This window comes from Syngnathus floridae, chromosome 15 (genome assembly GCF_059516105.1).
Source record: "Syngnathus floridae isolate MCC-2025c chromosome 15, RoL_Sflo_1.0, whole genome shotgun sequence".
Lineage (NCBI taxonomy): Eukaryota > Metazoa > Chordata > Actinopteri > Syngnathiformes > Syngnathidae > Syngnathus > Syngnathus floridae.
Genome location: NC_142427.1, coordinates 449,981 through 475,212, shown reverse-complemented (window position 1 = coordinate 475,212; position 25,232 = coordinate 449,981). Strand labels below are relative to the sequence as shown.

The following is a 25,232-nucleotide window of genomic DNA, read 5'->3' as shown; positions in this document are numbered from 1 at the left end:
GAGAGTGCCCACACTCAATCTACTTATCGTGATGTGTTAAATCAATTACTGTTAGACATTATTTGTCTGATAATCTACCAAATCTTTGAATTGAAGAATTTGTGATTTAATTAATAGCTTGTTCAGGGTAATCAGACTTGTATATAATTCTAATGGCCTTCTTTTGAAAACTATTCTGAATTACAACTTTGGATCTTATATTACTTTGCAACAATCTACTCGGTGACAGATTAGGCAGTATAATCACATATGTTAACTTCAGTGCCCACACTGTATTTATTTATGGTTATTTGTTAAATCAAGTACTGTTAGACATGAAATAGGAAGTGTTTAACATAAATGTTATGGCTACTCACCATTGTAGCTCGCTCCTGGTCAATGATATGAGCCTCTTCTTGCAGTGGAAAACTTGCAGCCAACAAACACCGTGGAACCTAAAGGAATGAAATTAAACATTAACATTTCGCCCGGACCAACATTCACACGTACAACGCAACGCGGCTACACTTCTGCTATTACAAACGTAAATCTCCTTAAACACAACGAGTGTTACTTACCGTGTACGCTCTAGGCAAAATTGGATGTGATGCAATTCCAAATCTATCTGAAACGGCAGTTAAAAGTAGAGTTACATCAAGTTTTCTTTTTTAATCAACACAATCATTTACAACCGTTGACCAGAAAGAATCGTCGAAATTCGACGTCCCCCACAAACGCCACGCTCACTCGCTTTTCAGGGCAACAAAAGTACTTCTTTTTAAAAACGATGAGTTGTACTTACCGTGTACGCTCTGGACGGTCCAGTTGCAAGCAGAAAATAAAAATATTTCTCTTGTTAGTCGTATGTTACCATCCGCTGTGTCTTTGTCAACATCGCCGCCATTTTCCTACTTCCCGCTGCGAGCCACGCCCACGGATTTAAATTTGGGCGGAAGCTCTTTCCATTGGCGTCGTTTTCGCGTATAGCAAATCCGATTGGTTGGGAAGGGGGCACGGTTATGCAGCCGAGGAGTCCTGTGATCGGTGGGATGTAAAGTAGGCGTCGACGTCACGTCCGCGTCACGTGACCACGACGTGGCAGACGTCAAATAGCAACCGCTGTTTTGTTTAGTAGACTTACAGTTGTTATGCATTGACATAATGGCGCACACACCAAATAGATTTAAATAAATTAAATAATTCTTCTGCCCACTCTCTTTTAAACAAGTTAACTCTCCCCGCGGATTTGAATTCCGGCGAAAGTTACGCCCATCGACGTCACGTATGTCACGTGACCACGACGTGGCAGATGTCATATAGCAACCGCTGTTTTGTTTAGTAGATTTACAGTTGTTATGCATTGGCATAAGGGTGTGCACTCAAAATAGATTTAAATAAATTAAATATTTCTTCTGCCTACTCCCTTTTAAACAAGTTAACTCTGCCCACGTCCATTGACGTCTTGTCTGCGTCACGTGACCACGACGTAGCGACGTCATATAGTAACCGCTGTTTTGACCAGTAGACTTAGTTATTATGCGTTGACATAATGGCGCACTGGTTAGCATGGCCACCTCTTAAGCATGATGATGCGGGTTCGACGCCTGATCAATGTTAGCATGGAGTGAGCTGAAGTGCATGGCGCTGAAGATTTGAATCTTTGAAATGCGCTGAGGTCTGACATATCAGGCAGAATGGTTTGCCATCACGTTCAACAAAAAATAGAAACTTTCCCACTCTGATTAAAACGTCCTGTGTTCATCTACGTATTTTCGCTTTGCTGTGCATCTTTTCCCTGCCATTTCGAGAGCCCAATTGACACTCATAGTTTAAAGAAATGTGTTTGCCCATCCTACTTTGTGGAATTTCACCACATGCGCTTTTGACCAAAATACCAAATTGAACTCAAGTGAAGCCAACACGCACAACCCCCCCCCCCCCCCCCCCCCCCACACACACACACACACAAATGTTGATATGAACATAAAAGAGCCGCATGCGGTTCGGGAGTTGCGGCTTGGCCAAACCTGTACTATACAACTTTATTTGTATAAAATTTTCACAACAGCTGTCACACAAACAAAGCGGGAAAAACCGAAGACGTGCGTGTTCCGCCCACGCTGGATTTATTTGCACCTTTGAAAAGACACCGTATTGCCGCAGATGTGGCAAAGAGTACTTTTGGGCATCTGAGACGGAAGGATGTCCAAAGCATCACGTCACCTGCTCTGGTAGGCATGGTGGTGGGACGTTGAGGTCAACCGCTTTGGGGTTGGCTGACTCTTTGATCGCAGGATGCCACACACTTGAAGACAGAAGCAGAAAAGCAGAGCTAAATGCAAAATGTACTCACCGGTGACTCCAATTTTTTTCCCCCCTGAAGAAACAGCTGGACGGGTGGCCCCGGCTGGCCAGTGGGACTCTTGTTATTCTGACCCTTTTTAGTGCGCGTTTGGGGCAACAACCGTTTTTTGTGGCGCTCTCTTCTGGTTCAAAAGTGCCCTGCATGTGAATTTGCTTTTCCTGCCTTCTGATTGGATGAGCGCCGGTGTGACGCGGTGCCTCTGTCACCGTGGCGGGGGGTATACGTTGGCATCGGAGCGTCTGCCAACGTCTGAGACCGGCTGGCAGTGTATCGGAGGTGTCGAGTGCGGTGCCGCTGGAGCTCACTCACCAGCTGGTGTTAGGGCCACAGAATGAAGGCCAAGGAGAAGAATAGAAAGAGAAACAGAAACTTCTCCTCCAATTGTTTGATTTGTCTCTTCTGAGCTTCGATGAATTTTTTCAGCTCTTTGTTCCTCTAGGACGGACAAATGGAAAGTGGCATTCAAAAGCCAGTAAGCGTGCAAGTAAGTGCCGGGCTGGCTTTGGGCCCTTACCTGTTGCGCGCTGTGCAGCAGATCCATTCTCTCTTGGAGGATGCAAGCGTCGCGCTCCCTCAACTCGCACATCAGGGCTCGCTTCCATTGGTCCACGGCGCTCCTAAGCTCTTCTCTCTGATCCGCCGTCAGCACGTCATTCACGCCAGCGTGGCTGGCTTTTTCGCCGTCCGTGGCGGGGCAGTCCCGCTGCGGTAGCGCCTCGTACAACATGGCCTCCAGCTCCAGGATCCTCTGGGCCGCAATCCTCGTCCATCAGTGGTCCGGCGGGAGATTTGAGGGCGGCTTACCTTATGAGCCTGGTCCATGGAACACTTCCTGAAGTCCAACTCTTCATCCAGGTAGCCCTTCTGCTTGCAGAACATATCCTAGCACAGCTCAAGGTCAGAATTGTTGGGGCACATTGCCGGAGTTCCCCTTGGCTGATGTCGCGTGTCTGTCTACCTTCTCACTTTCAATGTCCAACATCTTCTGTTGAAGTGCTGACTTGGTCACTTTGATGTATTCTAACCACTGAGGAAAGGCTGCTGTCACATAAGCAGAATGCGAGAGCGTGCGTGGACGTGCGCGTTACCTTCTCGGCTAGGGTGAGAAGGGTCCTGGCGTGAATCACGACCACCTGCTCCTCGTTGGTGAGATTCTGCAAGAGCCCAAAGGCACAGCGTCAACAAGCTTCTTTCAGCGCAAAGCCTTCCAAAAGTCACATTTGAGCCGCCGAGTCTCGTGGAGTGCGAACATAAGGAGTTCGACATACACTTACGGCGTTATAGCCCAGGATGTCCAGCTTCTTCATCAGATCACTGATGACGATGTCCGGGGGAAAGGCGCAAGGAGCAATGTAAGGTGTTCTGGGACCTCGGGTTAAGGTTAGGGTTGCGAGGGACGCCTTACGTACGCTCACGCCCTCGGCCTCGCAGTAGATCTGCAAAGGGCTGAGGCCGTCTGGGAAACGGACTTGCAGAAACTTCAAGACGGGGGAGCGCCACTCCCTCTCCTGAAAGGCAGAGGCATGCATCCGTCCGTCCGTCCGTCCGTCCGTCCGTCCGTCCGTCCGTCCGTCCGTCACATCTCTGGCCTCAACACGCTTGTGCGAGTCTTCCCACCTCCAGCTCCAGGATGCGGAACTCAAGCAGTTCGTTTTGGTCTCGGATATCCTGGATGTGCTCTTTCAGACGCGCTTCTTCCGCCTCCATCCGCCTGACCTGAAAAGACAGTCAGACCTCATCTGCGGGGCTTCCCGACAGGTGTGACGCCAAGCGACTCCGCCCAGCGCCTTTCTTTCCGTCACCTTTTCGGCCAACTGCTGATTGCTCTGACGCAGCAGCTGCTTCTCCTCCACCCACTTGACATTCTAGAAGAGACAAACGCGTGGACAGCTTTGGAATGTTGTGTCATTTTCATCCACAAATTCTTTGGTTGACTGGAAAATGACATTTGCTTTTCTCCGCATTTTCCCAGCCACGTTCGGGGGGGGGGGGGGGGGGGGGTTGGTCCAGTAATGCCAGACGGATGAGTGACTGAAGAATGTAGCTATTTTGTCTGAGAAAAAGGTGTGCTCATTGATGAGCTTACCTGTCCTTGTTGCTTCAGCGCTGACTCCAGATCTGCTACTCTGCTTTGATAGTGACCCATTTCTACCATCAGCTTTTCTCTGGTCTGAAAGGAGGAGGAGGGAGGCTCCTCCTCCTCCTTTCAGACCAGAGAACACCCGAGGCTGGGTGAGAACGGGGAGGCTGCGACCCGGCCGGGGGTTGCGGGAAGGGGCGCCACCTTGATCTCCTTCTCGGCGTCGTAGTCCCCTTTCGCTGGTCTGGGCTAGCAGAGCGTAGGCTCGTTGCAGCGCTTGATATTCTTGCGTCAGCTGGCGGTAGCGAAGCTCCGCCTCTTCATGCACACACCAATGCAACACAGCACTAGTACCAGAATCAGTCAGACCGGCGACAAAGCACCCGCGACGCAAAGACGAGTCCGATTCCAGGCTGAAGAGGAATGTTTGGTGCCAATACGCTGGCAGAAATGGCGGGCTACCTCTTCGGGTTCCGTGTCGGGGGTTCTGTCGGTGTGAAAAGACAAGGACGATCCGTCCGAGTCCACCAACACGTCTTCGTCGTAGCCGTAAAATGTTTCGATGACCTGCGGGCGCGGAAGCAAACATCTCTCTGAACAAACTGAAGCGACACCTCACGATGAATCGACGAGAGGAACGATAGCGAGAAAAAGGCCATTTCATCTTGCGCAACACCAAGCAGCCGCAAACAAACAGACTCACCTTGCAGGACCTCACGCTTTGTTCCTCCTCAGAGATTCTCGACGTCGGTATCGTAGCAGCAAATCTCTCTCCTGTCGACACAAATAATCCGCCTTTGAGATTCTTTGGATGCAAAGGGAACGAACGGTTCCGGCGCAGAAACAAACGCGACTCACAATGACATTTCTGACATGAGCTCCTGTCTCCAGAGCCTGAAAAACACGTCACCGGCGATGATTGGAGGGGCGCTCGTCTTTTCCAAAAGTGACAACTACAGGGTGTGTCAGGGTTTTCCAGATTATCTTTATCGTATCATTGTGTTGCTTTGACTTTGACTGCGACCTGTAATAAATAATATTATTTATCCCTTATTTATCCCTATCGCTTATCCCTTCCTACACAAAGTCGTAAAACACCCCTTGCTATGTTTTGACTAGAGGTCAAGGGCTTCCTCTATTCAATCCACTCTTACACCCACCCTGTTTCTCTTAATTAAAATGCTCGTGCAGGAGCCGAGAGTCAGACTTCATTCGTACAACGGATGGACTCTCCACCTGCAGGTGTCCAAAAGAACTTACTTGTCTCCCGTGTGGTTCTTGCAAAATAAGTTGGAGCGAGCGCAACTCTAACAGGGTGCATTTTGCCACTAGCTGCCTACGGACAATGACGTCGCGCTCGCGGCTCATGGTTGACGGGCTGAGCAGCCGGGCAAGTCCGTCGTTTTCAGCGCACAGCGAGTGGCAAAGGCGCTGACAAAACGGGAGCTTTGAGCTGCTGAAAACGGCAAAACAAGTCTAAAGCGTGTTCAAACGCGTGCGCACAATGCTCCTGCTTGAAAGGTCGGAATTTAAGGGGCCAATTTTTTGGATGGTGGCCGCCGGCCAAGCTTTGGACGGAAAAGGTTTCCTGGCGACAGCGAGCGAGCGCGGCGCTGCCGTACGTGCACCGAGTCGCCTGCCTGAAGACCTTGGACAAGTCGTCGATGATGTGCCGCTGCTCCACAACTTGAAGGAACTCCATTTCACCGTCCTGCTGGCCGCAACCGCGGTCCAGGTCATTGAGCGAACTAGGCCTTCTCTGTGGAACACAAATGCAGTGGACTCTGTTGGCACGCCGCCGTTGTCCGCGTCGACTTACCAAGCTTGCCATCTCCTCGTTCTCCTGGGTGACAAAGCGCACTTTGTTTTCAAGGCGACACAGCACCAGCGAGAGTTCTTCATTCTTCCTGCTCAGGCGTTTGTTTTTGTACAGGAGTGGCAGAAACTGGCTTTCTGTTTCTCTCAGTCACTTTAGCTGCAAGCATGAAGTGCGGGATGTGAAAGACGCACAACACGCGGGCCAGAACGTATCCATTCCTTTTGCATCGGTTTGAACGGAATCGTGGCTTTGGCTCCCAATAAAAGACATCTACCAGGCAACCGACTCGCCGCGCCGCTCAACTAATAAGCAAGCGCAATGGGTGCCTCGCTGGATGGCGCGCATCAAACGTAGCGCAAACCTTCAAGCGTGCCGTCAATAAATTACCAGTTCATTGCGCTCTTCAGAAAGCAGGGCGTTTCGATCCTCCAGTTTCCTGATGACTGCGCTGAGCTCAGCGATTTTCAGATGAAACCGTCGCGTGTCCCGATCCTCCTGAGACTGAAAACGCCCCGCAACACACACACACAAGCACTCGTTCAAAGTTCAAAACTGTTTTTGTGCTACCTTCCTCCAGCAACGAACTAAGTCATGCGTACTGCAAGTGTGTGATGAGGTGGCTTACGCAATGAAGAGGATTGCTAGTAGCGGCGTTGACCCCACTTCCAGGGTAGTTTAGGCCCGCCCTTTGGGAATCCCTCAGGGCAGCGATCTGCTGCTCGGCAGCCTGAGTCTGCAGCTGAAGGCGGTGGACGTGGCCGGCCCCAGGGCTTCATCCAAAACACTAACCGCTCTGTCTTTCAGCTTGATCTCATCCGTCTGGATGTACAAACGGGGAGCGCTCAGGCAGGCGGGCAAACTCATTTGCCAGAATTGTGACAAAAACAAAGAGAGCAACCGGCCAATTTTGTTCTTGAATCGACTAGAACACCTTTGCTGTGACAAAAGCGAAGCGAGCAACCGGACATTTTCTTCTTGTGAAATAGAATAGAATAGAATGCCTTAGGTGTCATTGCACTGCAGGTATACAACGAAATTGGGAACATAGTCACGCACCGCGCATCTGATCAGTCCTACCAGTCGGCGGATCTCCCTCTCGCAGTCTCTCTTGGTTCGGCTCAGCTCCTCCCGATGCTGGTGATGAGCCGATCGGAGCTCGGCCGCTCGGGACTGCCAGGCCTGCTGGGCCGCTGCCAGGGCTTCTTCCGCGCTCCTGGTGGAGGCGACACCGCTCGGTCTCCCGACACCGCCGCGTCTCCTCCACCTCCGCCAGCAAAGCGCCCCCCCTCCTCACCTGAGCAGACATTGCGCCACACCGGGCCGTTGAGACCGCAACGGAGCGCCGCGACGCTTACTGGGGACAAGCTACACAATACGGTAGCGGCCGCATCGAAGCCCGACGTGGCGTGCGGATAGTCAGACACGGATAGAGCGGATCACCTTGTCCATGGAGCCGTCCCTCAGGCTGAGGACCAAGGCATTCAGTCGCTGGATCTCTCCATCTTTGATTTTGATCACTCTCATCAGCTCCATTTCATGCTGCCGCAGTAATGTCTCCCTGGTAATGGCTAACTCTTTCTGCTTCTCCTCATGGAGTTTGCTTTTGAGTTCCGTCATGGCGGCGGTGGCACGGTGGTGCTCCGCCCGCAGGTCCTGACTTCTCTCTCTCTCCAGACAGCTGACCTGACATGACTTAGACTTAGACAAACTTTATTGTCATCTTGTCTGCACATGGTGCATACAAAACGAAATTCCGTTGCATACGTCTTACAACAAAGTAGTGATATTGCAGTTGAATAGAAGTAACATATCCTATGAAAATATATATATATACATATATACTATATATATATATATATATATTAAAAATAAGTATAAAGTGCAGCAGTGATAATTATGCAATAGTGCAAGTAGGCAAAACAGTATTCAAGAGTGTGCAGAGGAATGCTAAACCATGTATTAAACTTCTATTTAAAGGGTTTATACAAGTTCAGTAAAGTTGGTAGTGCGAGATAGTGCAAGATAGAGGTCCGTAGTGTCATAAAGTACAGTTCTGTGAATGTGTGATGCAGAGTTCAGTTTAGAGCTCAACAGTTCTAGTGTTCAACAGTCTGATGACAGCAGGGAAAAAGCTGTTGCAGAACCTGGTGGACCTGCAGCGGATGCTGCAAACCTCTTCCCAGAGGGCAGCAGGGAGAACAGTCCATGGTGGGGGTGTGATGGGTCATTGATGATGTTACGGGCACGGGACATGCAGCGCTGAGATGAAATGTCCTGAATGGAGGGAAGAGGAGCCCCTATGATCCTCTCTGCTGTCCTCACCACTCTCCTCACGTTCTTCCAATCGGAGGCGGTGCAGCCTCCACACCACACAGAGAGACAGCTTGTCAGAATGCTCTCTATGGTGCTCCTGTAGAACGTCCTCATGATGGGTGGGGGCAGGTGGGCTCTCCTCATCCTCCGCAGGAAGTACAAGCGCTTCTGTGCCCTCTTGACCAGTGCCGTAGTGTTCATAGTCCAGGTGAGGTCTTCTGTGATGTGGACCCCCAGGAATTTGGTGGTGCTGACCACCTCCACAGCTGAGCTGTTGATGATCAGTGGAGCGTGGTGAGGCTGTTTTTTCCTGAAGTCGACGATGATCTCCTTCATCTTCTCCTCATTCAGGATCAGGCTGTTTTCTCTGCACCAGCCCACCAGCTGCTCCACCTCCTCTCTGTAGTCCAGGTCGTTGTTGTCTCTGATGAGCCCCACCACCGTTGTGTCGTCTGCTGACTTCACGATGTGATTGGTGGTGAACCTGAGGACGCAGTCATCAGGGTGCACAGCAGGGGGCTCAGGACGCAGCCCTGAAGGGAGCCTGTGCTGAGGGTGATGACATCAGAGGTGTTCTGTCCGACCCGGACTGACTGAGGTCTGTTGGTGAGGAAGTCTAGCAGCCAGTTGCGAAGGGGGGTGTTGAAGCCCAGGTGTTCCAATTTTCCTACCAGATGCTGTGGGATGATGGTGTTAAACGCTGAGCTGAAGTCCAGGAACAGCCTCCGCACATGGGTGTTCTTCTCCTCCAGGTGAGCCAGGCTCAGGTGAAGAACGGAGGAGATGGCGTCCTGAGTGGAGCGGTTTTGCCGGTTGGCAAACTGGAACGGGTCAAATAATAGGGGGAGTCTGGAAACGATGTGACCTTTAAGCAGCCTTTCGAAGCACTTCATCATAACCGGAGTCAGTGCAACAGGCCGGTAATCATTAAATGAGGTGATTTGAGGTTTCTTCGGCACCGGAATGATGGAGGCAGTCTTAAAGCACGCCGGCACTGTGGCTTGGCCCAGCGAGGTGTTAAAAATGTCTGTGATGACCCCAGCCAGATGACTTGCACATTCCCTGAACACACGCCCAGGAATGTTGTCGGGGCCAGGGGCCTTACAGGGGTTGACTCTCCTCAGGGTCTTCAACACATCGGCGGAGTCAAGGCAGAGTACCTCCTCTTCCTGATGGGGGACAGTTTTAACTGCTGGAGTGCCGTTTAGTGCCTCGAACCTCCCAAAGAAGTTATTTAGACCATTTAGAAAGTCAGCATCAACTACACCCACCGGGGGGGGGAGGGTGAGTTGTAGTCTGTAATCGCCCGTATGCCTTGCCACATACTCCTGATGTTTTTGACGTCGTGGAAACGATCCTGAAATTTTCGACTGCGGTCTCGCTTCGCTATCCTGATGGCACGGTTCAAGTTGGCTCTCGCTGTCCTCAGTGTCTCCTTGTCGCCAGACTTGAAGGCAGAGTTCCGCGCTCGTAGCGTTTGACGTACCTCCTCAGTCATCCAGGGTCGTTGGTTGCCCCGGGTGATTATATTCTTAGTGGTGCTGACGTCCTCGGTGCATTTGTTGATGTAGGCTGACACAGTCATGGCACACGCATGTCTAATCTACATCGGGAAAACTGGGAGGGAGGGAGGCAGGCAGGGAGGCAGGCAGGGAGGCAGGCAGGGAGGCAGGCAGTGTCTGTCTGTTGAGGTTTTCACCTTGTTCTTCTCCTGCTGAAGTTCTAACTGGACGTCCATCAGTTTGGTTCTCAGCTCGTCATTGGCGGCCTGAAGGGCGTCCGTTCGCTCCGCCTTGGCCCGCCCTGCCGGAGCTCGTTTGGACATCTCTTACTCGAGTCTCGCCCGGTCGTCAGTCAGAGATCACAACATTTGTACCTGGAGAGCACAAACGCAGCGCTGTTTTCCACTGGCTTCGAACTCAACTTCAATCGGTACCGTAACTTACAACATCATAAACATAGAACTAGCTTGACTTATTCATTGAATAAATGCATTTGGTTCTTCAAAACTGCATCACGCAACATAGCGTGACCGAGACGGCCGTTATCCACCTGCGTGAAGTTATTTGGTGAAATGAATGAGATGTTTAAGACACCATCGTTCTGTCTCTATGTAGATGAAGGTAAATAATCGATTGCTGAAGGTCCAAAGGTGTTGTGATAAACAAATAAACATATTAGTGATTAGTGACATATTTGTGATAAACATATTAGGCAGGATAATCACATATGTTAACGTGACTGCCCACACTGTATTTATTTATGGTTATTTGTTAAATCGAGTACTGTTAGACATGAAATAGGAAGTGTTTAACATAAATGGAAGACGAAAGGGGTACTCACCATTGTAGCTCCTGCTGGTCAATGATACGAGCCTCTTCTTGCAGTGGAAAACATACAGCCAACAAACACCGTGGAACCTAAAGGAATGAAATTAAACATTAACATTTAGCCTCAACCAACATTCACAGATACAACGCAACGCAAACTACACAAACGTAAATCTTTTTAAACACAATGAGTTGTACTTACCGTGTACGCTCTAGACGGTCCACTTGCAAGCAGAAAATAAAGATATTTCTGTTGATAATCGTCGTGTTTGTATCCGGTGTCTCGCTCAAGGCCATTGCGCCCACAGATTTGAATTTTGGCGAGAGTTCAGCCTATTGACGTCATTTCCGCGGTGTAATACCCGCATATCTGAAACGGCAAAGTTAAGAGTAGAGTTAAATAAAGTTTTTAGTCAACGCAATAATTTACAACCGTTGACCAGTCGAAATAATCGTCGAAATTTGGCGTCTGTGGCTGGAAGCAGACGCCGAGTTCGACATTCCTCCCAAACGCCACACTCCCTCGCTTTTCAGGGCTAAAAAAAAACAGTTGTAATTACCTTGTACGCTCTAGACGGTCAAGTTGCAAGCTGAAAACAAAAATATTTGCCTTGTTAGTCATCGTGTTACTAACCGCTGTGTCTTGTTTGCCAGAACTGCCGCTTTCCTACTTCCTGTTGCAAGCCACGCCCACGGATTATAATTTTGCCGTGAGTTCCGCCTAATGACGTCATGTCCGCGTCACATGACTGCGACGTAATATTATCTAAAACTGTTTGTGCGGTATTGTGTTGTTCTGTGCGGTATTGTGTTATTCTGTGCGGCGTCGTGTTGTTCTGTGCGGCGTCGTGTTGTTCAGTGCGACGTCGTGTTGTTCAGTGCGGCATGGTGTTGTTCAGTGCGGCATGGTGTTGTTCAGTGCGGCATGGTGTTGTTCAGTGCGGCATAATGTTGTTCAGTGCGGCATAATGTTGTTCAGTGCGGCATGGTGTTGTTCAGTGCGGCATGGTGTTGTTCAGTGCGGCATGGTGTTGTTCAGTGCGGCATAATGTTGTTCAGTGCGCCATAATGTTGTTCAGTGCGGCATGGTGTTGTTCAGTGCGGGATGGTGTTGTTCAGTGCAGGATGGTGTTGTTCAGTGCGGCATGGTGTTGTTCAATGCGGCATGGTGTTGTTCAGTGCAGGATGGTGTTGTTCAGTGCGGCATGGTGTTGTTCAGTGCGGCATAATGTTGTTCAGTGCGGCATGGTGTTGTTCAGTGCGGCATGGTGTTGTTCAGTGCGGCATGGTGTTGTTCAGTGCGGCATGGTGTTGTTCAGTGCGGAATGGTGTTGTTCAGTGCGGCATGGTGTTGTTCAGTCCGGGATGGTGTTGTTCAATGCGGGATCGTGTTGTTCAGTGCGGGGTGGTGTTGTTCAGTGCGGGATGGTGTTGTTCAGTGCGGCATGGTGTTGTTCAATGCGGCATGGTGTTGTTCAGTGCGGGATGGTGTTGTTCATTGCGGAATGGTGTTGTTCTTGTTTAAATTGGGCACCATCATGTGGTGAAATTTGGAATTGCATCACATCCAATTTTGCCTGGGAACAAACAGATTAAATAAATCTTAGTTTTGAATAAGCCACTCCTTCTCAAACAAGTAAACTCTGCCCATTTCGCGCAGTAGATGTTCTGTTAATATCTAGTATTTATACAAAGTCATAATTTAAATTGCTTTCAACCTTCATTCATCGGTTCAACCAACATTACTCGCTCTTATTACCAACTTGTATTGATTTAACTAAGCGTTTAATACTTCCTATCAGGTCTCAAGGCAAGATTTGGCAAAATACAATTTCAGCAAATCCAATTTTGCCAGGGAACAAAAATAGATTAAATAAACTAAATAAGTCTTCTTCCCATTAAATAAATCAGAAAAGTCTGTCTTGTAACCAGTCCTCTTCAAACAAGTAAAGTCTGCCCATTTTGTGCCGTAGATTTTGTGTCTATGCCTAGTATTTAAACAAAATCATAATTTAAACGACTTCTTTCCTTCATTCACTTTGGAAATTTGGAATTGCAGCAAATCGAATTTTGCCAGGGAACAAAAATAGATCAATTAAACTAAATAAGTCTTCTTCCCATTAAATAAATTAAAAAAGTCTGTCTTGTAACCAGTCCTTTTCAAACAAGTAAAGTCTGCCCATTTTGTGCCGTCAATTTTGTGTTAATGCCTAGTATTTATACAAAATCATAATTTAAAGGACTTCATTCCTTCATTCACTTTGGAAATTTGGAATTGCAGCACATCAAATTTTGCCTGGGAAGAAAAGTAGATTAAATAAATTTAATAAGTCTTACTACTTCCCATTAAATAAATTAAATACGTCTTACTTGTTCCCACTCCTTTTCAAAAAAGTAGTTTAAAACGAGGTCCCTTCACTCAACCTTTAACCCTATTTATTCACCTTCTAGGCTAAGTGTTAAAGGCTAAGTGTTAAAGGCTAAGTGTTAAAGGCTAAGTGTTAGAGGCTAAGTGCCAGAGGCTAGGCGCCAGAGGCGAGTTTTTGTGGGCTGAAGTTTTAGTGGGGTTAGTGTGAATACAATCCAAAAGAATACAACAGAATACAATACAATAGAATATAATACATAGATTAAATTCAATAGCTCTTACTACTTCCCATTAAATAAATTAAATACGTCTTACTTGTTCCCAATCCTTTTCAAAAAAGTAGTTTAAAACGAGGGCCCTTCACTCAACCTTTAACCTCAACCCCGCACGTCACATTGTGTTGTATCTGTGAATGTTGGTTGTGGCCAAATGATAGTTTTCTTTCATTCGTTTAGGTTCCACGGTGTTTGTTGGCTATGTTTTCCACTGTCAGAAGGATGAAAATACAAAGTACAACGCTTGGACGTGGGCGAAGACGTCACCGGTGAGTCCTTCCTTCCTATTTATTTACCTTCTAGATGCTAGAGGCTAAGTGTTAGAGGCTAAGTGTTAGAGGCTAAGTGTTAAACACAATACGAACAACACAACGGTACTGCACTGAACAACACGATACCGCACTGAGAAACACGATACCGCACTGAACAACACGATACCGCACTGAACAACACCATGCCGCACAGAACACCATGCCACACTGAACAACACCATCCCGCACTGAACAACACCATGCCGCACTAAACACCATGCCGCACTGAACAACACCATGCCTCACTGAACGACACCATGCCGCACTGAAAGACACCATGCCGCACTGAACGACACCATGCCGCACTGAAAGACACCATCCCGCACTGAACACCATGCCGCACTGAACAACACCATCCTGCACTGAACAACACCATCCCGCACTGAACAACACCATGCCGCACTGAACAACATTATGCCGCACTGAACATTATGCCGCACTGAACAACACCATGCCGCACTGAACAACACCATGCCGCACTGAACATTATGCCGCACTGAACAACACCATGCCGCACTGAACAACACCATGCCGCACTGAACAACACCATGCCGCACTGAACAACATTATGCCGCACTGAACAACACCATGCCGCACTGAACAACACCATCCTGCACTGAACAACACCATTCCGCATTGAACACCATGCCGCACTGAACAACACCATCCCGCACTGAACAACACCATCCCGCACTGAACAACACCATGCCGCACTGAACAACATTATGCCGCACTGAACAACATTATGCCGCACTGAACAACACCATGCCGCACTGAACAACACCATGCCGCACTGAACAACACCATGCCGCACTGAACAACATTATAACGCACTGAACAACACCATCCCGCACTGAACAACACCATGCCGCACTAAACAACATTATGCCGCACTGAACAACATTATGCCGAAATGAACAACACCATGCCGCACTGAACAACACCATGCCGCACTGAACAACACCATCCTGCACTGAACAACACCATCCCGCACTGAACAACACCATGCCGCACTGAACAACACCATGCCGCACTGAACAACACCATGCCGCAATGAACAACACCATCCCGCACTGAACAACATTATGCCGCACTGAACAACATTATGCCGCACTGAACAACATTATGCCGCACTGAACAACATTATGCCGCACTGAACAACATTATGCCGCACTGAACAACACCATGCCGCATTGAACAACACCATGCCGCACTGAACAACACCATGCCGCACTGAACAACACCATGCCGCACTGAACAACACGATCCCGCATTGAACAACACCATGCCGCACTGAACAACACCATCCTGCACTGAACAACACCATCCCGCACTGAACAACACCATGCCGCACTGAACAACATTATGGCGCACTGAACAACATTATGCCGCACTGAACAACACCATGCCGCACTGAACAACACCATGCCGCACTGAACAACACCATGCCGCAATGAACAACACCATCCCGCACTGAACAACACCATGCCGCACTGAGCAACACCATGCCGCACTGAACAACACCATCCCGCACTGAACAACACCATGCCGCACTGAACAACACCATTCCGCACTGAACAACACCATGCCGCACTGAACAACATTACGCTGCACTGAACAACACCATGCCGCACTGAACAACATTATAACGCACTGAACAACACCATCCCGCACTGAACAACACCATGCCGCACTAAACAACATTATGCCGCACTGAACAACACCATGCCGCACTGAACAACACCATCCTGCACTGAACAACACCATTCTGCATTGAAGACCATGCCGCACTGAACAACACCATCCCGCACTGAACAACACCATCCCGCACTGAACAACACCATGCCGCACTGAACAACATTATGCCGCACTGAACAACATTATGCCGCACTGAACAACACCATGCCGCACTGAACAACACCATGCCGCACTGAACAACACCATGCCGCACTGAACAACATTATAACGCACTGAACAACACCATCCCGCACTGAACAACACCATGCCGCACTAAACAACATTATGCCGCACTGAACAACATTATGCCGAAATGAACAACACCATGCCGCACTGAACAACACCATGCCGCACTGAACAACACCATCCTGCACTGAACAACACCATCCCGCACTGAACAACACCATGCCGCACTGAACAACACCATGCCGCACTGAACAACACCATGACGCAATGAACAACACCATCCCGCACTGAACAACATTATGCCGCACTGAACAACATTATGCCGCACTGAACAACATTATGCCGCACTGAACAACATTATGCCGCATTGAACAACATTATGCCGCACTGAACAACACCATGCCGCACTGAACAACACCATGCCGCACTGAACAACACCATGCCGCACTGAACAACACGATCCCGCATTGAACAACACCATGCCGCACTGAACAACACCATCCTGCACTGAACAACACCATCCCGCACTGAACAACACCATGCCGCACTGAACAACATTATGGCGCACTGAACAACATTATGCCGCACTGAACAACACCATGCCGCACTGAACAACACCATGCCGCACTGAACAACACCATGCCGCAATGAACAACACCATCCCGCACTGAACAACACCATGCCGCACTGAGCAACACCATGCCGCACTGAACAACACCATCCCGCACTGAACAACACCATGCCGCACTGAACAACACCATTCCGCACTGAACAACACCATGCCGCACTGAACAACATTACGCTGCACTGAACAACACCATGCCGCACTGAACAACACCATGCCGCACTGAACAACACCATGCCGCATTGAACAACACCATGCCGCATTGAACAACACCATGCCGCACTGAACAACACCATCCTGCACTGAACAACACCATGCCGCATTGAACAACACCATGCCGCACTGAACAACACCATCCTGCACTGAACAACACCATCCCGCACTGAACAACACCATCCCGCATTGAACAACACCATCCTGCACTGAACAACACCATGCCGCACTGAACAACACCATGCCGCACTGAACAACACCATTCCGCACTGAACAACACCATGCCGCACTGAACAACACCATCCTGCACTGAACAACACCATCCCGCACTGAACAACACCATGCCGCATTGAACAACACCATCCTGCACTGAACAACACCATCCTGCACTGAACAACACCATGCCGCACTGAACAACACCATGCCGCACTGAACAACACCATGCCGCACTGAACAACACCATGCCGCACTGAACAACATTATGCCGCACTGAACAACATTATGTCGCACTGAACAACACCATGCCGCACTGAACAACACCATGCCGCACTGAACAACATTATGCCGCACTGAAAAACACCATGCCGCACTGAAACACACCATCCCGCACTGAACAACACCATGCCGCATTGAACAACACCATGCCGCACTGAACAACACCATGCTGCACTGAACAACATTATGCTGCACTGAACAACACGATCCTGCATTGAACAACACCATGCCGCACTGAACAACACCATCCTGCACTGAACAACACCATCCTGCACTGAACAACACCACCCCGCACTGAACAACACGATCCCGCATTGAACAACACCATCCCGCACTGAACAACACCATGCCGCACTGAACAACACCATTCCGCACTGAACAACACCATGCCGCACTGAACAACACCATGCCGCACTGAACAACACCATGCCGCACTGAACAACATTATGCCGCACTGAACAACACCATGCCGCACTGAACAACACCATCCCGCACTGAACAACACCATGCCGCATTGAACAACACCATGCCGCACTGAACAACACCATCCTGCACTGAACAACACCATCCCGCACTAAACAACACCATGCCGCACTGAACAACATTATGGCGCACTGGACAACATTATGCCGCACTGAACAACACCATGCCGCACTGAACAACACCATGCCGCACTGAACAACACCATGCCGCACTGAACAACACCATGCCGCACTGAACAACATTATGCCGCACTGAACAACACCATGCCGCACTGAACAACACCATGCCGCACTGAACAACACGATCCCGCATTGAACAACACCATCCTGCACTGAACAACACCATGCCGCACTGAACAACACCATGCCGCACTAAACAACACCATTCCGCACTGAACAACACCATGCCGCACTGAACAACACCATCCTGCACTGAACAACACCATCCCGCACTGAACAACACCATGCCGCATTAAACAACACCATGCCGCACTGAACAACACCATCCTGCACTGAACAACACCATGCCGCACTGAACAACACCATGCCGCACTGAACAACACCATGCCGCACTGAACAACATTATGCCGCACTGAACAACATTATGCCGCACTAAACAACATTATGTCGCACTGAACAACACCATGCCGCACTGAACAACACCATGCTGCACTGAAAAACATTATGCCGCACTGAACAACACGATCCCGCATTGAACAACACCATCCCGCAGTGAACAACACCATGCCGCATTGAACAACACCATGCCGCACTGAACAACACCATGCTGCACTGAACAACATTATGCTGCACTGAACAACACGATCCTGCATTGAACACCATGCCGCACTGAACAACACCATCCTGCACTGAACAACACCATGCCGCACTGAACAACACCATGCCGCACTGAACAACATTATGCCGCACTGAAAAACACCATGCCGCACTGAACAACACCATCCCGCACTGAACAACACCATGCCGCATTGAACAACACCATGCCGCACTGAACAACACCATGCTGCACTGAACAACATTATGCTGCACTGAACAACACGATCCTGCATTGAACACCATGCCGCACTGAACAACACCATCCTGCACTGAACAACACCATGCCGCACTGAACAACACCATGCCGCACTGAACAACATTATGCCGCACTGAAAAACACCATGCCGCACTGAACAACACCATCCCGCACTGAACAACACCATGCCGCATTGAACAACACCATGCCGCACTGAACAACACCATGCTGCACTGAACAACATTATGCTGCACTGAACAACACGATCCTGCATTGAACACCATGCCGCACTGAACAACACCATCCTGCACTGAACAACACCATGCCGCACTGAACAACACCATGCCGCACTGAACAACACCATGCCGCACTGAACAACATTATGCCACACTGAACAACACCATGCCGCACTGAACAACACCATCCCGCACTGAACAACACCATGCTGCATTGAACAACACCATGCCGCACTGAACAACACCATCCTGCACTGAACAACACCATCCCGCACTAAACAACACCATGCCGCACTGAACAACATTATGGCGCACTGGACAACATTATGCCGCACTGAACAACACCATGCCGCACTGAACAACACCATGCCGCACTGAACAACACCATGCCGCACTGAACAACACCATGCCGCACTGAACAACATTATGCCGCACTGAACAACACCATCCCGCACTGAACAACACCATGCCGCACTGAACAACACGATCCCGCATTGAACAACACCATCCTGCACTGAACAACACCATGCCGCACTGAACAACACCATGCCGCACTGAACAACACCATTCCGCACTGAACAACACCATGCCGCACTGAACAACACCATCCTGCACTGAACAACACCATCCCGCACTGAACAACACCATGCCGCATTGAACAACACCATGCCGCACTGAACAACACCATCCTGCACTGAACAACACCATGCCGCACTGAACAACACCATGCCGCACTGAACAACACCATGCCGCACTGAACAACATTATGCCGCACTGAACAACATTATGCCACACTAAACAACATTATGTCGCACTGAACAACACCATGCCGCACTGAACAACACCATGCTGCACTGAACAACATTATGCCGCACTGAACAACACGATCCCGCATTGAACAACAACATCCCGCAGTGAACAACACCATGCCGCATTGAACAACACCATGCCGCACTGAACAACACCATGCTGCACTGAACAACATTATGCTGCACTGAACAACACGATCCTGCATTGAACAACACCATGCCGCACTGAACAACACCATCCTGCACTGAACAACACCTTTCCACACTGAACAACACCATGCCGCACTGAACAACATTATGCCGCACTGAACAACACCATGCCGCACTGAACAACACCATGCCGCACTGAACAACACCATGCCGCACTGAACAACACCATGCCGCAATGAACAACACCATCCCGCACTGAACAACACCATGCCGCATTGAACAACACCATGCCGCACTGAACAACACCATCCCGCACTGAACAACACCACCCCGCACTGAACAACACGATCCCGCATTGAACAACACCATCCCGGACTGAACAACACCATGCCGCACTGAACAACACCATGCCGCACTGAACAACACCATTCCGCACTGAACAACACCATGCCGCACTGAACAACACCATCCTGCACTGAACAACACCATCCCGCACTGAACAACACCATGCCGCATTGAACAACACCATGCCGCACTGAACAACACCATCCCGCACTGAACAACACCATGCCGCATTGAACAACACCATGCCGCACTGAACAACACCATCCTGCACTGAACAACACCATCCCGCACTGAACAACACCATGCCGCACTGAACAACATTATGCCGCACTGAACAACATTATGCCGCACTGAACAACACCATGCCGCGCTGAACAACACCATGCCGCACTGAACAACACCATGCCGCACTGAACAACATTATGCCGCACTGAACAACATTATGCCGCACTGAACAACACCATGCCGCACTGAACAACACCATGCCGCACTGAACAACACCATGCCGCACTGAACAACACGACGTCGCACTGAACAACACGACGCCGCACAGAACAACACGACGCCGCACAGAATAACACAATACCGCACAGAACAACACAATACCGCACAAACAGTTTTAGATAATATTACGTCGCAGTCATGTGACGCGGACATGACGTCAATAGGCGGAACTCACGGCAAAATTATAATCCGTGGGCGTGGCTTGCAACAGGAAGTAGGAAAGCGGCAGTTCTGGCAAACAAGACACAGCTGTTAGTAACACGATGACTAACAAGGCAAATATTTTTGTTTTCAGCTTGCAACTTGACCGTCTAGAGCGTACAAGGTAATTACAACTGTTTTTTTTTAGCCCTGAAAAGCGAGGGAGTGTGGCGTTTGGGAGGAATGTCGAACTCGGCGTCTGCTTCCAGCCACAGACGCCAAATTTCGACGATTATTTCGACTGGTCAACGGTTGTAAATTATTGCGTTGACTAAAAACTTTATTTAACTCTACTCTTAACTTTGCCGTTTCAGATATGCGGGTATTACACCGCGGAAATGACGTCAATAGGCTGAACTCTCGCCAAAATTCAAATCTGTGGGCGCAATGGCCTTGAGCGAGACACCGGATACAAACACGACGATTATCAACAGAAATATCTTTATTTTCCGCTTGCAAGTGGACCGTCTAGAGCGTACACGGTAAGTACAACTCATTGTGTTTAAAAAGATTTACGTTTGTGTAGTTTGCGTTGCGTTGTATCTGTGAATGTTGGTTGAGGCTAAATGTTAATGTTTAATTTCATTCCTTTAGGTTCCACGGTGTTTGTTGGCTGTATGTTTTCCACTGCAAGAAGAGGCTCGTATCATTGACCAGCAGGAGCTACAATGGTGAGTACCCCTTTCGTCTTCCATTTATGTTAAACACTTCCTATTTCATGTCTAACAGTACTCGATTTAACAAATAACCATAAATAAATACAGTGTGGGCAGTCACGTTAACATATGTGATTATCCTGCCTAATATGTTTATCACAAATATGTCACTAATCACTAATATGTTTATTTGTTTATCACAACACCTTTGGACCTTCAGCAATCGATTATTTACCTTCATCTACATAGAGACAGAACGATGGTGTCTTAAACATCTCATTCATTTCACCAAATAACTTCACGCAGGTGGATAACGGCCGTCTCGGTCACGCTATGTTGCGTGATGCAGTTTTGAAGAACCAAATGCATTTATTCAATGAATAAGTCAAGCTAGTTCTATGTTTATGATGTTGTAAGTTACGGTACCGATTGAAGTTGAGTTCGAAGCCAGTGGAAAACAGCGCTGCGTTTGTGCTCTCCAGGTACAAATGTTGTGATCTCTGACTGACGACCGGGCGAGACTCGAGTAAGAGATGTCCAAACGAGCTCCGGCAGGGCGGGCCAAGGCGGAGCGAACGGACGCCCTTCAGGCCGCCAATGACGAGCTGAGAACCAAACTGATGGACGTCCAGTTAGAACTTCAGCAGGAGAAGAACAAGGTGAAAACCTCAACAGACAGACACTGCCTGCCTCCCTGCCTGCCTCCCTGCCTGCCTCCCTGCCTGCCTCCCTCCCTCCCAGTTTTCCCGATGTAGATTAGACATGCGTGTGCCATGACTGTGTCAGCCTACATCAACAAATGCACCGAGGACGTCAGCACCACTAAGAATATCATCACCCGGGGCAACCAACGACCCTGGATGACTGAGGAGGTACGTCAAACGCTACGAGCGCGGAACTCTGCCTTCAAGTCTGGCGACAAGGAGACACTGAGGACAGCGAGAGCCAACTTGAACCGTGCCATCAGGATAGCGAAGCGAGACCGCAGTCGAAAATTTCAGGATCGTTTCCACGACGTCAAAAACATCAGGAGTATGTGGCAAGGCATACGGGCGATTACAGACTACAACTCACCCTCCCCCCCCCCCGGTGGGTGTAGTTGATGCTGACTTTCTAAATGGTCTAAATAACTTCTTTGGGAGGTTCGAGGCACTAAACGGCACTCCAGCAGTTAAAACTGTCCCCCATCAGGAAGAGGAGGTACTCTGCCTTGACTCCGCCGATGTGTTGAAGACCCTGAGGAGAGTCAACCCCTGTAAGGCCCCTGGCCCCGACAACATTCCTGGGCGTGTGTTCAGGGAATGTGCAAGTCATCTGGCTGGGGTCATCACAGACATTTTTAACACCTCGCTGGGCCAAGCCACAGTGCCGGCGTGCTTTAAGACTGCCTCCATCATTCCGGTGCCGAAGAAACCTCAAATCACCTCATTTAATGATTACCGGCCTGTTGCACTGACTCCGGTTATGATGAAGTGCTTCGAAAGGCTGCTTAAAGGTCACATCGTTTCCAGACTCCCCCTATTATTTGACCCGTTCCAGTTTGGCGACCGGCAAAACCGCTCCACTCAGGACGCCATCTCCTCCGTTCTTCACCTGAGCCTGGCTCACCTGGAGGAGAAGAACACCCATGTTCCTGGACTTCAGCTCAGCGTTTAACACCATCATCCCACAGCATCTGGTAGGAAAATTGGAACACCTGGGCTTCAACACCCCCCTTCGCAACTGGCTGCTAGACTTCCTCACCAACAGACCTCAGTCAGTCCGGGTCGGACAGAACACCTCTGATGTCATCACCCTCAGCACAGGCTCCCTTCAGGGCTGCGTCCTGAGCCCCCTGCTGTGCACCCTGATGACACACGACTGCGTCCTCAGGTTCACCACCAATCACATCGTGAAGTCAGCAGACGACACAACGGTGGTGGGGCTCATCAGAGACAACAACGACCTGGACTACAGAGAGGAGGTGGAGCAGCTGGTGGGCTGGTGCAGAGAAAACAGCCTGATCCTGAATGAGGAGAAGATGAAGGAGATCATCGTCGACTTCAGGAAAAAACAGCCTCACCACGCTCCACTGATCATCAACAGCTCAGCTGTGGAGGTGGTCAGCACCACCAAATTCCTGGGGGTCCACATCACAGAAGACCTCACCTGGACTATGAACACTACGGCACTGGTCAAGAGGGCACAGAAGCGCTTGTACTTCCTGCGGAGGATGAGGAGAGCCCACCTGCCCCCACCCATCATGAGGACGTTCTACAGGAGCACCATAGAGAGCATTCTGACAAGCTGTCTCTCTGTGTGGTGTGGAGGCTGCACCGCCTCCGATTGGAAGAACGTGAGGAGAGTGGTGAGGACAGCAGAGAGGATCATAGGGGCTCCTCTTCCCTCCATTCAGGACATTTCATCTCAGCGCTGCATGTCCCGTGCCCGTAACATCATCAATGACCCATCACACCCCCACCATGGACTGTTCTCCCTGCTGCCCTCTGGGAAGAGGTTTGCAGCATCCGCTGCAGGTCCACCAGGTTCTGCAACAGCTTTTTCCCTGCTGTCATCAGACTGTTGAACACTAGAACTGTTGAGCTCTAAACTGAACTCTGCATCACACATTCACAGAACTGTACTTTATGACACTACGGACCTCTATCTTGCACTATCTCGCACTACCAACTTTACTGAACTTGTATAAACCCTTTAAATAGAAGTTTAATACATGGTTTAGCATTCCTCTGCACACTCTTGAATACTGTTTTGCCTACTTGCACTATTGCATAATTATCACTGCTGCACTTTATACTTATTTTTAATATATATATATATATATATATATATATATATATATAGTATATATGTATATATATATATTTTCATAGGGTATGTTACTTCTATTCAACTGCAATATCACTACTTTGTTGTAAGACGTATGCAACGGAATTTCGTTTTGTATGCACCATGTGCAGACAAGATGACAATAAAGTTTGTCTAAGTCTAAGTCTAAGTCATGTCAGGTCAGCTGTCTGGAGAGAGAGAGAAGTCAGGACCTGCGGGCGGAGCACCACCGTGCCACCGCCGCCATGACGGAACTCAAAAGCAAACTCCATGAGGAGAAGCAGAAAGAGTTAGCCATTACCAGGGAGACATTACTGCGGCAGCATGAAATGGAGCTGATGAGAGTGATCAAAATCAAAGATGGAGAGATCCAGCGACTGAATGCCTTGGTCCTCAGCCTGAGGGACGGCTCCATGGACAAGGTGATCCGCTCTATCCGTGTCTGACTATCCGCACGCCACGTTGGGCTTCGATGCGGCCGCTACCGTATTGTGTAGCTTGTCCCCAGTAAGCGTCGCGGCGCTCCGTTGCGGTCTCAACGGCCCGGTGTGGCGCAATGTCTGCTCAGGTGAGGAGGGGGGGCGCTTTGCTGGCGGAGGTGGAGGAGACGCGGCGGTGTCGGGAGACCGAGCGGTGTCGCCTCCACCAGGAGCGCGGAAGAAGCCCTGGCAGCGGCCCAGCAGGCCTGGCAGTCCCGAGCGGCCGAGCTCCGATCGGCTCATCACCAGCATCGGGAGGAGCTGAGCCGAACCAAGAGAGACTGCGAGAGGGAGATCCGCCGACTGGTAGGACTGATCAGATGCGCGGTGCGTGGCTATGTTCCCAATTTCGTTGTATACCTGCAGTGCAATGACACCTAAGGCATTCTATTCTATTCTATTTCACAAGAAG

At 49.5% G+C, this 25,232-nt stretch overlaps 2 protein-coding genes across 2 annotated transcripts in view; one reads left to right on the top strand and one right to left on the bottom strand.

The window, feature by feature from the left end:
- Positions 1-25,232, top strand: part of LOC148385801 (janus kinase and microtubule-interacting protein 3-like) — a 141,666-nt gene that overhangs the window by 112,493 nt on the left and 3,941 nt on the right. The window lies entirely within an intron of this gene.
- LOC148385804 (janus kinase and microtubule-interacting protein 3-like) lies at positions 3,349-5,597 on the bottom strand. Its single transcript, XM_088399242.1, has 9 exons — positions 5,283-5,597; positions 5,128-5,198; positions 4,887-4,991; positions 4,629-4,742; positions 4,431-4,547; positions 4,147-4,209; positions 3,619-4,060; positions 3,433-3,498; positions 3,349-3,371 (listed from the first exon to the last, which is right to left on the bottom strand). Exons 5-7 carry the CDS (start codon positions 4,497-4,499, stop codon positions 3,935-3,937), a joined length of 258 nt encoding a protein of 85 aa, XP_088255368.1. The 5' UTR covers positions 4,500-4,547; positions 4,629-4,742; positions 4,887-4,991; positions 5,128-5,198; positions 5,283-5,597; the 3' UTR covers positions 3,349-3,371; positions 3,433-3,498; positions 3,619-3,934.